The 14,060-nt window shown below is 49.6% G+C and overlaps 5 protein-coding genes across 5 annotated transcripts; 3 read left to right on the top strand and 2 right to left on the bottom strand.

Moving 5' to 3' along the window:
* Positions 1-1,289: 1,289 nt before the first annotated feature.
* Positions 1,290-4,157, top strand: RNR1 (ribonucleotide-diphosphate reductase subunit rnr1; the record flags this gene model as incomplete). Its single annotated transcript, XM_064853871.1, has 2 exons — positions 1,290-1,308; positions 1,405-4,157. 2 exons carry the CDS (start codon positions 1,290-1,292, stop codon positions 4,155-4,157), a joined length of 2,772 nt encoding a protein of 923 aa, XP_064700606.1.
* Positions 4,158-5,867: 1,710 nt separating this feature from the next.
* Positions 5,868-7,031, bottom strand: LTR84_010333 (uncharacterized protein; the record flags this gene model as incomplete). The annotated part of the gene is made up of 1 exon (XM_064853870.1): positions 5,868-7,031. The coding sequence occupies one exon, from the start codon at positions 7,029-7,031 to the stop codon at positions 5,868-5,870; it is 1,164 nt and encodes a 387-aa protein (XP_064700605.1).
* A 782-nt stretch (positions 7,032-7,813) lies between these two features.
* LTR84_010332 (uncharacterized protein) lies at positions 7,814-8,350 on the top strand (the record flags this gene model as incomplete). Its single annotated transcript, XM_064853869.1, has 4 exons — positions 7,814-7,922; positions 7,975-8,090; positions 8,148-8,201; positions 8,255-8,350. 4 exons carry the CDS (start codon positions 7,814-7,816, stop codon positions 8,348-8,350), a joined length of 375 nt encoding a protein of 124 aa, XP_064700604.1.
* Positions 8,351-8,491: 141 nt separating this feature from the next.
* LTR84_010331 (uncharacterized protein) lies at positions 8,492-9,682 on the bottom strand (the record flags this gene model as incomplete). Its single annotated transcript, XM_064853868.1, has 1 exon — positions 8,492-9,682. One exon carries the CDS (start codon positions 9,680-9,682, stop codon positions 8,492-8,494), a length of 1,191 nt encoding a protein of 396 aa, XP_064700603.1.
* Positions 9,683-10,980: 1,298 nt separating this feature from the next.
* On the top strand, positions 10,981-12,916 carry LTR84_010330 (uncharacterized protein; the record flags this gene model as incomplete). The annotated part of the gene is made up of 2 exons (XM_064853867.1): positions 10,981-11,779; positions 12,312-12,916. 2 exons carry the CDS (start codon positions 10,981-10,983, stop codon positions 12,914-12,916), a joined length of 1,404 nt encoding a protein of 467 aa, XP_064700602.1.
* Positions 12,917-14,060: the final 1,144 nt, after the last annotated feature.

Below are 14,060 nucleotides of genomic sequence, written 5' to 3'. Positions count from 1 at the left end.
CAGCAACGCTGCATATTCCCCTTGAAGCCAAACCGTAGTTTCGGCCAGAAGACCCAGTTTTCAGCTTCCGCGCCCGAAGCGGCACCGCCTAGTTCGTAGTGGGGTGTCTCGTTCGACACGGCGTTTCACATAGAGGATCAAATCAAATATTGGGCTCCAGTGATACGACTGATACGCGATATAGGTCAAAACTAATACGGAGAGGACAAACCAGGTCTTTGGGAGGAATCGTCCTTGGATAGAGTAGGAGTTGTACAAGGCTCCCAACTGCACAGTCTCCTCCGCGTTGCGGCGCTATTGTATTGCTAACATAGTGCTCTAGCCGTACTCTTGTTCCCCCCAAAAAACCCAGTCCTCTTAACAATAGACACTGAATCCCGGCATATCATATTCCCTTTTCAATAGGGTGTGAAGTCGAGTTCATAAGCCACCAAGACAGCACCCGCTTCACGTGGATTCTTCTTGTGCAGAGGGTGCTGAAATGGCACTGGAAAGTGTGAAAATGGGTTCCGTGTTAAATTCATTACCATGCTCCTTTTTCGCATTGTCTTGCCCGAATTCGTGCCCTGGAATTGTCCATTTGTCAGCCTTGCGAGGAGAGCACCAAAACGCGCTCGTGCACCGCGGCCCAGGTACCTAGCTAAGTGGACTCTGAAATTACGTCATTGGGCCAAAGTTGGCTTTCTGCGATTATCGGTCTTCTAATTTAGAGAGACTGCTGGCGATTAGTAAAGTGTTGATATGTTTGGCCGTGCAGTCAAGTGATCACTGCGCGATGCCCATACTTATGCTCAAGGAATAAGGCTCCCAATGAGCGGGATACTTACCTACTTAGGTACCAAGATACCTAGGTACTTAGTGCCTGAAGGCAGGCCTGGAAAGACGCGAAAATAGGTGGTAGAACGAGAGGGGAATTGAGACTTGGCATGGCCTGTGCAGCGGGGTTTGGATTTTTCCGACACCGGCCAGCCGCCCATTTCAATTATTAAGTGGGAAATGGGACTCAACGCGAACGCGTGCCAAAGGCGCGTCTTTCGACTTAGTGCCCCCCATATATGTTGAATGTTTTGACCCTCATCCTCGTTCCTGCTTCACTCCTACTACATCACACCCTCTTCTTTGCTATTGCTGCCTGGGGTTTCCTCAGCGACTATCTCTTCAATTTATAATCGAGGGCGTACACTGATTCCTATTTCAAGAGGACTCCGACCTTCACCTCGCCACACCCATCTTACGATCATCCTTGACAGTGTTGTACCATTGAAGCCGATCCTCAATAAAGCCACGAGATGTTTGTGTTCAAGCGAGGTAAGATATAGCCATCTACGACAGTGTCTTGAGCAACAAGCACTCTCTCATAACATCTCCTTGACGTCGAGATCTGACGCTGACAAATTTTTACAGATGGACGCAAGGAACGCGTTCAGTTCGACAAGATCACCGCACGTGTCTCAAGACTGTGTTATGGTCTTGATCCCGAACATGTGGATGCAGCTGCAATTACTCAGAAGGTCATTTCAGGTGTCTACCAGGGCGTGACCACCGTCGAACTCGACAATCTTGTAAGTACACTGCCGTTTCCTGTGGCGACGAGCAAATTTAACTCTTTTCTCCAGGCCGCAGAGACTGCAGCATATATGACAGTCACCCATCCTGACTATGCCATCCTCGCAGCACGTATTGCTGTATCAAATCTACACAAGCAGACCAAGAAACAGTTCTCCTCGGTCATTCAAGATCTTTACCACTATGTCAACCCCAAGACTCAGAAACTCTCCCCCATGATCTCTCAAGAGACGTATGAATGCGTGATGAGACATGCTGAAGAGCTGAACTCGGCCATTGTCTATGACCGAGACTTCAACTATCAATATTTTGGCTTCAAGACTCTGGAAAGATCATACTTGCTTAAGATTGGCAAGCAAACTGCAGAACGACCCCAACACTTGCTCATGCGTGTTGCCGTTGGTATTCACGGAGATGATGTCGAAAAGGCCATCGAGACTTACAACCTTCTATCCCAGAAGTACTTCACTCACGCTTCACCAACACTCTTCAATGCTGGCACTCCTCAACCCCAGCTATCATCTTGCTTCTTGATTGACATGAAATCAGACAGCATTGATGGTATTTATGACACCCTCAAGACATGTGCCATGATCTCCAAGACTGCTGGCGGTATTGGTTTCAACGCCCATTGCATTCGTGCCACTGGCTCCTATATTGCAGGTACCAACGGAACTTCCAACGGTCTGATTCCCATGCTTCGTGTCTTCAATAACACTGCTCGTTATGTCGATCAAGGTGGTAACAAACGCCCTGGTGCCTTTGCTGTTTATTTGGAGCCATGGCACGCCGATGTCTTCGACTTCCTGAACTTGAGAAAGAACCATGGCAAAGAAGAAGTCCGTGCTCGTGATCTCTTCTATGCTCTCTGGACTCCTGATCTCTTCATGAAACGTGTGGAGAAGAACCAAGACTGGACATTAATGTGCCCACACGAATGCCCTGGTCTTGCTGATGTTTATGGCAAGGAGTTCGAGGCTCTCTACGAACGATACGAAAAGGAAGGCAAGGGCCGACAGACTGTCAAGGCTCAGAAGTTGTGGTATGCCATCCTCGAAGCCCAGACTGAGACTGGTACTCCATACATGCTCTACAAGGACGCTTGCAACGAGAAGAGCAACCAGAAGAACCTGGGAACCATTCGCAGCTCCAATCTTTGCACTGAGATTGTCGAATACACAGCTCCTGATGAGGTTGCAGTTTGCAATCTTGCCTCACTTGCTCTTCCCACTTACGTTGACCAAGCCCGTGGAGAGTACGACTTCGGCCGTCTTCATGAGGTCGTCCAGGTTGTCACTCGCAACTTGAACAAGGTCATCGACATCAACTACTACCCTGTTGAAGAAGCCCGGAAGGGCAACATGAGACACCGACCTATCGGTCTGGGTGTCCAGGGTCTTGCTGATGCTTTCCTTGCTCTCAGACTGCCCTTTGACTCACCAGAAGCTCGTCAACTCAACATCCAAATCTTTGAGACCATCTACCACGGTGCTTTGACTGCATCTTGCCAATTGGCTCAAGAACACGGACCCTACTCGACATATGAGGGCAGCCCTGTCTCCAAAGGTATCCTTCAATATGACATGTGGAAGGTCACTCCTACAGATCTCTGGGATTGGGACAGCTTGAAGGCAGACATTGCCAAGCATGGTGTTCGTAACTCTTTGTTGGTCGCACCTATGCCTACTGCGTCTACGTCACAGATCTTGGGCAACAACGAATGCTTCGAACCATACACATCAAATATCTACTCTCGACGTGTGTTGGCAGGAGAATTCCAGGTTGTCAACCCATGGCTGCTCAAAGATCTGGTCGATCTCGGCCTATGGTCAGACAACATGAAGAATCGCATCATCGCTGATGGTGGTTCGGTCCAGAACATTCCCAACATTCCAGCTGACATCAAGGCTCTGTATAAGACTGTCTGGGAAATCAGTCAACGTACCATCCTCCAAATGGCCGCTGACCGTGGTGCATTCATCGATCAGTCCCAATCCTTGAACATCCATCTCAAGGAACCCACCATGGGTAAGATCACATCCATGCATTTCGCAGGATGGAAGATGGGTCTGAAGACTGGCATGTACTACCTGCGTACCATGGCCGCCACTGCCCCTATTCAATTCACCGTCGATCAAGAACAGCTCAAGGTCGAAGACAAGAACGTTGCTCGTGAGCGATCTGCTCCCAAAAAGCGCACTTCCATCGGCTTTGGTCAGACTTATAACTCGTCTCCTCGCCCAATGTACGCAAACAAGACATCAAGCTTCAACAATGGCTCCGCCACACAGTTGAATGGTATCCCAACCCCCACATCAACACCACCCCCATCAAGTGAGGACAAGCAACTCGTGTCAAAACTTGCAAAGACCCGTCTCTCCGACGGCATCAGTTCCGAAGAGCCCAGCCCCAAGGTTCTCCCTACAGACCCCGTTGGCACCCCTGATGTTGAGGAGAGTCTCGAAAGCCGAGCTTTGAAGAAGGTTCAGGTTGAAGATCAAGAGAGCGACTCAGAGGAGCGAGAGGGCGATATCTACGCGCAGAAGGTGCTAGCTTGTAAGTATCCCTACCCTATCCTTGAATTTTCTTGAGGTCATCGTCACCGAGAGCTCGAAGCTAACATGTTATCCCCCTTCCAGGTTCCATCGAGAACAAAGAAGCATGTGAGATGTGCAGCGGATAGAGCATGACTTGGAAATCAGAAAGTCTCCGAGTTGTGTTAGACATCAGGAAACCGGCGTTCTTTGTGTGAAAAATGTTTCCCTAACCTGGCGTTGGGTTGCTATTAGTACTTTACGTACCTCCCCTGTTCAATATCTACTAGGTGGTTCTACTTGCTGCGGAGTGGTCAATGTCGATGAATGGAATGGGATGGAGGACTTGACGTGTCGTGATTACCCATGTACGTACCGTGTATTGTGGGGAAGGTGAATCCTTCCTACAGTACTGACACGGGCTGACCACATGGAGAGGAATGGGATGTAATCGCCTAGGATATCATAAGGTCGATTAGGATGCGAATGCGAATGCTGTAATGAAAATACATACGTACAAACCATATCTATTCTGTTTCTTATTTTCACCCCTTTCCTCAGCTCCGTGTTCCGTCCCTTCCCTCGCTACGTCGGACTCGTCCTATCCGAACTTCACCTTCACTTCCTCTTCCACTCCACGGATCCAACGCCCCAAAGGGCGGTGTGTCTGTGAGTGCGAGTGAAAGTGAGGGGGGGGGACGATAAGACGTCTGGCCTGACAGCATCCCCCCGGCCCCGTCATCCTGGACCTTTTGTACAGTCCTGCGGAGTAGGGCTTTCATTCATTATTCCTTCCCTACAACCTGCCATGCCATGGCCAGCACGATCCACGCACGGGATTATGTTCTGAAAGAACCCCAGCAACAGAGATGGTAAGGCGCTCATTCGTTCATCCTCAGCATCAGATGGAGGAAAGATACGGACACCCCCCTCCATTGGAAATGCAGAGCTCTATTGGTATGGTATGCCCTCGTACCTTCGTCCTGCCATGCCAGCGAGAAATGCGGTGTACTTTCTGCACGGGTGTTCGCCCATTTGTCTTGCATTGGACAAGCTTCGGAGCTTCCAAGTTCAACCCACATTGCCCCCCACTGACCTCGTGCTTGGATTGCTGAGTAAATCGGGGAATCTGTTGCTTGTCTGCTAGGACTAGGGAGCTACCATACGTGCAGAAAGTTTGAATCTATCATATGATTGAAATCGCCGGCTACGAGAATCTAGAGGTCTCCAGAAGTGGTGGTTTGAGTTCCTCCCTGGATTAGGCATACTACCATTGCTGACCTGGTGAATGTATTTGTGGGAAATCAAACTTATGCCTCCTCCTGTCATTGCTAATGGCCATAATGTTGCGAGATACGCTCTAGAAAGGGCGGAGTCCAACCATTGGATCGCACTGCCAAATAGTACAAAAGTGACTCCATATAATGTTCGTGATTCAATCAGTAGCTCTAGGCCTCACTGAGGGTATTGTTTCTTCCTTATCCGCCGGTGTTTCGTTCTATCTGAACCTGCCTGTCGTCCGGGCATTTCCCCTAGATATGCCGATACATTGTTTGTATAGTATTGCATGCCTCTTCTTAACCTATCCGAGCTTCCGAAGCTTCTCATTCAGAGAAAGACCAAACAAGTCTGGAATACTGACACTAAGGCTGTTTGGGCTGGAAATATCGCAGCACATTCAACCAGCATCAGGTCAAAGTTATTCCTCGCACCCTCTTTTGACCAGAATTGGAGATTTCACTCCAGAAACGAATGCTTGTCGAAGGGTCAGCTGCGGTATTCCTCGGAGGTTTTTGCCAATTCGGCACCGACTTCCTGAGAGTGGCGAATGGTCTTTTGTAGCCACTCATAAGTAAGCATGGTAGTCATCGCAGCCGGGACGGCACGGATGAGATTGGTCCCGATTCCAGCATAGAATGCTCGCCAGCCTTCTTCTGCTAAGATAATTCGAGACATGTGTAGGATACCTGTATAGCGTGCTTTCACTTGGAGCCCATCACTGGATGACAAACCTCTCCGTTGTTGAGTTTGCAAACGGGTTCGAAGTACTTCGTGGGGATAGGTTGCAGTGCTGGCACATATCTTGCTGAGAAAAGTGGCCGCCGAGATACCAACCCAATTAGCTCCGCTGTCCTCCGCAGGATGCTCTCCCATTCCATAGCCAGTAAACCTCATCTTGAAGTACTCGTAAAGTGGAAATTGAACAGCGACATGTGTCAGTCCAAGAAGAGCGGGAGTCAGACCTGAGTAGAAGGACTGAATTCCCTCAGTGTGGTACATCTTTTTTGCAGCATCCAGAGTTGAAGTATAATGCCAAGGGGCACGCATCCCATCACTGGCAGATCTGCTGCTTTGAGACATCAAACGGGTCTTGATGACCCATATCGGGTTGGTCAAAATGGTCGAGCACGCGCCAGCGGTCAAGGATGAGTAACATCGAGCAATCCACCAGCTTCCACAAGTATCGTACCAAAATTCTCTGGTGTTTTCATAGACTGTCAAATAAACAGCCCATGTAGGTAGGTAACCCAACAGCATCGGGCCTAACCCTCTGTACATTCCCCGAATACCATCTTCGCGCCATATCACGCGACCAGTTCCGATAACGCCCTTGTAGATGTGTGAGGATTTGGCGTATGGGTTTTTGGATGATCTGGTCGCAAAGCCACCTTGGGCTTGCAGTTTTGTCTTAATAACATCTAAAGGGCAGGTGACAATGCCGGACGCAAAACCGGCGCCAGCTCCACAGATGGGAGAGATCCACGCCTTCGGAATCTGTGCCGAGTGTATCTGAAATCGGGCGACGACAGAGTCTCTCGCACTAGGGGGAGACATAGTAGTGGGGGTGTTTGGGATGGATTTGTCGTTCGGAGAAGCATATTGGGGAGATAGAATAGCCGGAGTTTGTTCAGGATCTCGCTCGTAGGACATTCTTTGGAGCAATGACGACGGATCAGAACAATTGCATTAGGCCGGATGACGAGGGCATGGTGAAGGGATCGATTTTCTCGGAGTAAAGTGGTACAGAGGAGGATACTGGAGTATCAAGAGTAGCTTAGAAAGGTACGAGGACGTAGGTTTGTGTAAAGGATGTTCGCTCCGCTGCACCGTCGGGCGGACGTCGAAGAACTGCGGGGTTTGGCTGCAGCCAACGCAGCTCGCCTGTCAGCGATTGAGGAAAGCCATGAAGAAGGGATGGATAAGACGACCGGGCTCAGGTTGAATGGTATTACAAATAGAGAAGTAGCTATACTTGAAAGTTGAATGAGAATGAAGCTGTTGTGTTCGTTGAGGTGAGGAGTTCAGAGTTGGAGCGGTATGTAATGCAATGCTTGGGTTGGAAGTGATGAGAATTGGCGAGTACAACTTGGGTAAAGTTATGATGGGAATGGGGGGATGACAAAAGTGTGGGAGACGAGTACGAGAGTTGGCCTCGTGCCTGCCATTCGTACAAAGGGGGAAGAGCTCCAATGCTATTTCTGGGATTGTGTTTCTCCGTATAAAAGTCTGTATACTTCGCCGTACCCTCGCCAGACTTACCCTTCTCGCACCTCGTACCAACCACCAGTCAGAAACGCAGGATTATCATGACAAGTTGAAGCTCCAAAGGAGAAAGCTGCAACTCGAGAGATTCAAAAGAGTGGCTACGACTTGCCTTGCTTCTCTCCACACCCACCTGGCACTTCAATCCTCACCCTTCCTCACAAGTCAACATGTCTGGTCCCTCGTTGGCTCCTTATATTCTCAAGCGCCCATGGCTCCTAAGTTGGATGAAGCCCTTCGCCGAATGGTACGCCAATGCTGCCGGTTACAGACGACTAGGTACGACGCTATGCGAATGGGCTCCCTAAGTGCAAGCTGATATATATTCTAGGCTTGAGGTTCGATGATTTGATCCCCGAGGAGAACGACACCGTCCAGCTGGCACTCAAACGACTCCCTCCCAAAGAAGCATACGACCGCGTTTTCCGTCTGAGAAGAGCTTTCCAGGTAGGGCAGGGATGAAAATGATTTTCGCACGTGGTTACATATTAACGGCTTCTACAGTGCTCATTAGCTCATCAACTACTACCCGTAGAAGAACAAACGAAACCCGAGGACGTAAGCGAACAACGAAGACATGACCTACAAGGCTGGGTACTAACTCCGGACAGGACGTTCGATACTTGAGCCCCATCATTCAAGCGATCGAAGCTGAGAACAAGGAACGTGCAGATCTGGAGTCCATGACCGTCAAACCTCGAAACTAGAGTTTACACTTTAAGCGTTGACGAAAACCAAAAAGGAAAAAAAAAGAAATGCGGGAAACTCGAAGTCGGGACAACCGGGGAGTCGTCACAATAGGTTGCTGTTGTACATATATCGAAAGAATGCTCCTATGAATACACCTTTTACAACGTGCCCAAGACGTCCACGTCAACATCTTCTGCTCTCCACATATACCACATGAAAAGACTTCGATATGGCGCAAACGGCGCCGACTTATCCAGCATATCTTGCTCCGACATGTATTTCCATTTGTTGCCGCCCTTGGCCTTGAGCTTCTTGACATCTTTGCCGAAGAAAGCCGCCATTCCACGCTGCACGCCAAGGTCACCAGTTGAAAGAATGTCGGTTCTTTTCAAGCCAAAGCATGCAAACATTTCCACGCTCCATTTGCCCAGACCTCGGACCGCAATGAGTTTCTCCATCACCTCTTCGTCTGTGCCTTTCATCAGCATGTCAGCTGTCAGTTCTCCTGTGTTGAACTTCTCCGCGAGGCCTTGGATGTACTCGGCTTTCCGTTGTGACAATCCAGCAGTACGTAATCGTGTGATATCTGTGGCTGCCACCTGTGCGGGAGTGGGGAACTTGGCCGTCTCGGGATCCTGTCCTTCCTCATGGAACAGTAGAATGAACTTGTTCTTGATTGACTTGGCAGCTGCCCCGGAAACCTGTTGTCCCATGATGCCACTAGACAACGATCGAAAAGGATCAATGTGCTCGGCCAGTCCTTTGGCGGAGAACACGTGACAATGATGCTTCTCAACCAGTGGTTTCATGCGTGAATCGACACTGATCAAATGTGCACATGCTTTCTCGAGCAACGTATTTGTCGTGGCCGTGGGCCTCGGAAGTCCAGTTTTTGATGGCGTAGAGTCGGGCAATGCGTCGGTGTACGCGACCGACTGTGTACCACCGGGTGTCACCAGTGTGGCATTAGTCACATGCGGCTCGACTGGTCGGTCTGGTGGCGGAGTCGCATCGTCAATGTCAGCGGAACTGTAGCCCGCACGGATGACGGCAACCAGACTGGGCGTTGGGGTCAGTGGTGGCGGTTTCTTGTTAGACGTAGTTGATACTTTTCTACTCTTTCTCAAGGGAGTCACTGGGGGTTCCGGGACTTTGAATGTTGGCTGGCCATTGTCGGCACCATTGGGACTGTCTGCTGGCTTTGATTTGGGCTTCTTGGCCTTGGTCTCACGGCCTAATGAAGATGCCGCCCGCTTCCTCTGCCCATTGATAGGAGTGTCAATTGATGATGCTTGTGGGAGAGGCGAGGCAGTGGCCGAAGACACTCTTCCCGATCTGCGAAGTGACATGTTCAGGAAAGAACGAACGATCATCCAAGGTACATTAGGTCTCAATCGCTCTAGCAACTGGGAGACACTTCTGTACAGCCGCGGCAGCAGACACTGGAAAGTTTGGGTGTGCTAATTCAGGTACTTGGTACTGGGAAAGCTTGAGAGCAATGCTGCATGGAATTGATTTGACTCGAAGCTTGGAGATACAGAATTGAGGTCCACGGGTAGCAGTACCATGACGCAGACCTCTGGTATTTCAGATCCTCCCTCCCGGGCCTAGTTCATGCCCCAAAGGAGGTCTGCTGCCTTGTCTGCCAAGAAGAAAGGAGCAACGGCTGATGTAAGCCATCGATATTACGCCGTCTCACGACCGGTGATTCGTCCACATGAGAAGAGGTAATAGCGGCGTTGAATTCCTTGAAGTCCTCACATTTGGAAGTTTGAGCTCATGAACCTACAGTACTATCTAAAGTACATCGGGTTCTGGAACGGTCAATTGCTATGAATGCAATTTTCATCGATCGAGAAATATTTTGTTTATGGCATATTCGGGCTATTCAAGGGAGCGCAGAGCACGGTATGCCCGATATCAGCAAGGCTGCAGACCATTTGTAGAGCTCCCCAGCTTGGTTTCAGTTCTTATTGTTTCGCCTATCCCACGAAGTATTGCTATTGCCGAGAAGCTCTCCAGTAGGCCACTACTTTCGTGAAACCATCCTGCGAAGGCCCCCTCTGATCAACCATCGCATGCGTTGTGCGAGCCGCCGGAACAATGCAGGTTCTAAACGAGCAGTACCTCGAACAAAGTGTGTTCTTGTTGAACAATAAGCACAAGCCAGTATGGCCACAATGTGGCTGAACGGGGTTATGAGAATTGGGACTGCAAAGCCTGGTCAGTTCTCCCGATCCCCGTTTCGGGGAAGCTCGATGGCTTGCCAGACATCCATGCAAGCCACAAGGTGATATAACTGGTTTCTTGGGCTGCAGCTTCGCCGCCTGTTGAACTGCAACCTCCCTGCCAGCAAGGCGCAGAACGGTTCGCCCTGCCACCTGTCTTGGGGCTTAGGCTCGCAAGAACGAAGAGCAGAAATTTATGGTTCCCATCTTCTATCGAAATGGCTGAGTATCTTTAGGAACTTATCTCTTACTCATATCAATCAAATGGATCTCTCGTCATATTTGCTATACTGGCTGCAATATGCCTACTGGAACCGATCGTCCACCCTTATCCTGTGATCCAACATTATTTTCTGTCACTCATCTAACCGATCTCGTTGCTTGATTTTCTTCTGCATACGCAAAAATTGCCATTTGCTATGTCTGGAGTCGAGGTCCCAGCTTTTCTAATCGGAGTGGCAGGTCTCTTCGGCTCATGTGTGGATGCGTTTGCCTATTTTAAACTTGCCCAGCGCGCGGACAGAGAGGTTGAAGTCGTGTTGCTCAAATTGGATATCGAAAAAACAAGGCTCTTAATCTGGGGTGATCAGGTTGGTATGTTCTCAGCAAGCCACCAAGACCACAGGCTTCTCGACAAGCGTGTGGTCGGACTCATTCAACGGATCCTATCCCAGATCGAGAGTCTCCTGACAGACTCGGAAAAGTTGCGAGCCTCGTATGGAGTGCGAAACCCGGACTCTTCATTGGATAAGGCTGTCGATTATGTGAGTTCGAAGAGCCTTGCCGTGTTTCGAACATCTGCGAGTCGATTTTGGACCAGGAACGCATCAAAATTGGCCACAAAGACCACAGGAAAGCTCCTGAGGACAAAGTGGGCGATATACGAGCGGGAGAAGTTTCAGTCGCTAATCAATGACCTGAGCGACTTCATCGACAATCTCTTCGAGCTATTCAAGGTCGCTCGAGAGGTTCAAGATAGGGTCATTATCGAAGATATCGAATCGATCCTCGATATAGCGCATTTAGACATCATCGAAGAAGCTACAGAGGACTCATATCGGAGATACTCGCAGGCAGCCGCCTCTGTACGGGCATTGACAGAGGCTGGAACGGTCGATCGCAGAACTGTGGAAGAGCATCTGAGAGATGTAGAAGATGCTACATGGTCGAATCACTCCACCGGTAGACAGTCATTCCAGAAGGAAGACTCGGGTATAGGTATGCGCGATATTTGACTCCTATGAAAAGTTTCATGTTCATGCTCACAGGACTGCAGATCTGCTTTGGTCAGAAGTAGAGGAAAGCATCAACTATGTTGTCCTTACCAACAAGTGCCCTAAATTGCACACTGAGCACCCATGTGACATCCGTCTGCTTGGATCCCAAGTCGCTGATGGTTCACTTGATGTCCATCAAATCCCCCATTGGGATGTCTCTTCTAGAAATGATGTTGGCTTCCACACTCTAGGGCATCGAATCGACAACCTAATCGACATGAGGGCAATGCTTATAAAGGCGGAATACGGAGTCCTTGGTGGATTGTCGAAAAGGCAAGACACAGATTCGCCAATTGGCTATCTCAGCAAAAGGCTTCCCCTCGTTGAGCTTTTCATATACTGCTCCCCTTGCCTGCCTCTTATTCATACCGCACTTTCTATTTGCAGAAGAGCGTCGGCATGGTTAAGAATCTGGATTCGGCCCGACGACCGCCTGAAGTCTAGCTGCTGCAATACTGTCGACCGCACTCTAGGCCTGAGGAGCATTCTTGAGTGGGTTCAGCAATGGGAGTCTCATGCACGTTATTCGAACTATAACGCTCTCGTCAACCATTTGGATATCGTTTGGCTAGACCGCCGACTCGATTGTCTTGACTACGAACAACCGTACGATTGCAAGGAGACAGCAGATGGAAGCAAGAGAGTTCTTATTCTTGGCGAAGCTGACTACCTCACTTCTTTGATGCAGAAAGCCCCTGGCCGTATCGCCAGGGCGACAGAAATATGGACTTTCGACCATAGGGGCCCGACACGCACTTACAGCGGTCGGTTCTTCGAACACTCTTTCGGTAACCAGTCACCTCCTCAAGCGCGGATACAGCTAGCTACCTCAAAGATAGAGGTGGAGATGTCAGCCGCGAGGAAGTCTTCCGATCCTCTTTCATCAGGAGGTAAACGGCGAAGACTAGAGACCGGTTGGGTGGCAAACGGTGGAGGTGAGGGTGAAGACAAGGACGAGGACGATGACCAAGACCAGGACCAGGACCAGAGTAAGAACGATAAGGACGACGAAGACGATGGTGGAGAAGAAGATGAGGATGAGGATATGGGGAACCAAAGCCACGATTCCAAGAGTTAGACGAGATCTTGCCAGTATGTTTCCTCAGCCTCGTTGAGGCCTAACTCTAGAGCCTGGCTCTGCTAGTATTGCTAGCAGCATGGTTATATATTGATAAGCTCACACCATGCACGGTACACCTGCTCAGGTATCTGGCGAGGCACTTCCCACCGATGGCCATCGGATGATGCGTAAAAGCAGCATGCTTAGGAAGAAAAGCGGCAAGAGATATCTGCATCACCGGATCCGCCAAGCCACATGTGACGCGCAGATTTCCTAGTACGCGTCGTCGTATCCAAAATCTTTGTTGACATTGTGCATCGATTGGGATCAAGACTGCTGCCCACGTTACAAGATGGGGTAGATGTGTGGAAACTTCGCAGGGCAACCGTTAGCAATCAAGCCATCATGTCATGTCGTGCAATTATTCAGACGGATGCTCCAACACTGAATTACCCCATATCTCTCAGGCTTTACGGGTATCATAATGTTCGGGTACGCATCCTCCCGTTTCTACAGTCTTGGCTTGGATCCCAAGATTTGGGTTGTTGAACTTTGTGAAGACTCAAAAAAAGAGTCAAGACTCAAGAGGTTGCGCGGCCGGCGTGAAACAAAGTTTGTGAGACCAGGACCAGCAGAGATTTCTTGCTTTTTCTAGAATCTAGACTGGCAGTGGCAGTGCCAAGTTGAACCAAACAATCATAAAGAATCAATGGGCCTTTTCAGGCTCCTCGCGGCTCTGTCATGGATGATGTGATATGAGATACACATGGGAAATGGAGTATGAATCTCCAATCCATGTTGAAGTCATAGTCGAGATCTATGTTTGTCTGTAAGCGGACCTTTCTGGAAATTTGAAGCCCATCACCTCGAGAGTGGTTGTGCTGAAAGGAGCATGGTGTTATCTTGAGGTGGGCGTCTACCGACGACTTTGGTACTACTACTAGCGGACGGGATGGTACCTAGGCCGGACCGACTGTATCGTAGCGGTATTCGGTATTGTCAACTCGAATAATGCACTAGGGGCCATGGTGGGACACCTGTGGCGGACGGAGAAATCGATTTCCAACTTGCAAGATTCCCAGTCTCTACCTGGTAAAGGATTGCTGCACAGCTGAAGAGGCTTGTACAAGCATTTGTCGGTGGGTATAGGAAGTTCGCACTA

The sequence above is a fragment of the Exophiala bonariae genome, assembly GCF_035927105.1.
Source record: "Exophiala bonariae strain CCFEE 5792 chromosome Unknown scaffold_41, whole genome shotgun sequence".
Taxonomy (NCBI): domain Eukaryota; kingdom Fungi; phylum Ascomycota; class Eurotiomycetes; order Chaetothyriales; family Herpotrichiellaceae; genus Exophiala; species Exophiala bonariae.
Note: the sequence above shows the minus strand (reverse complement) of the source record. Positions and strands in the feature narration are given on the sequence as shown.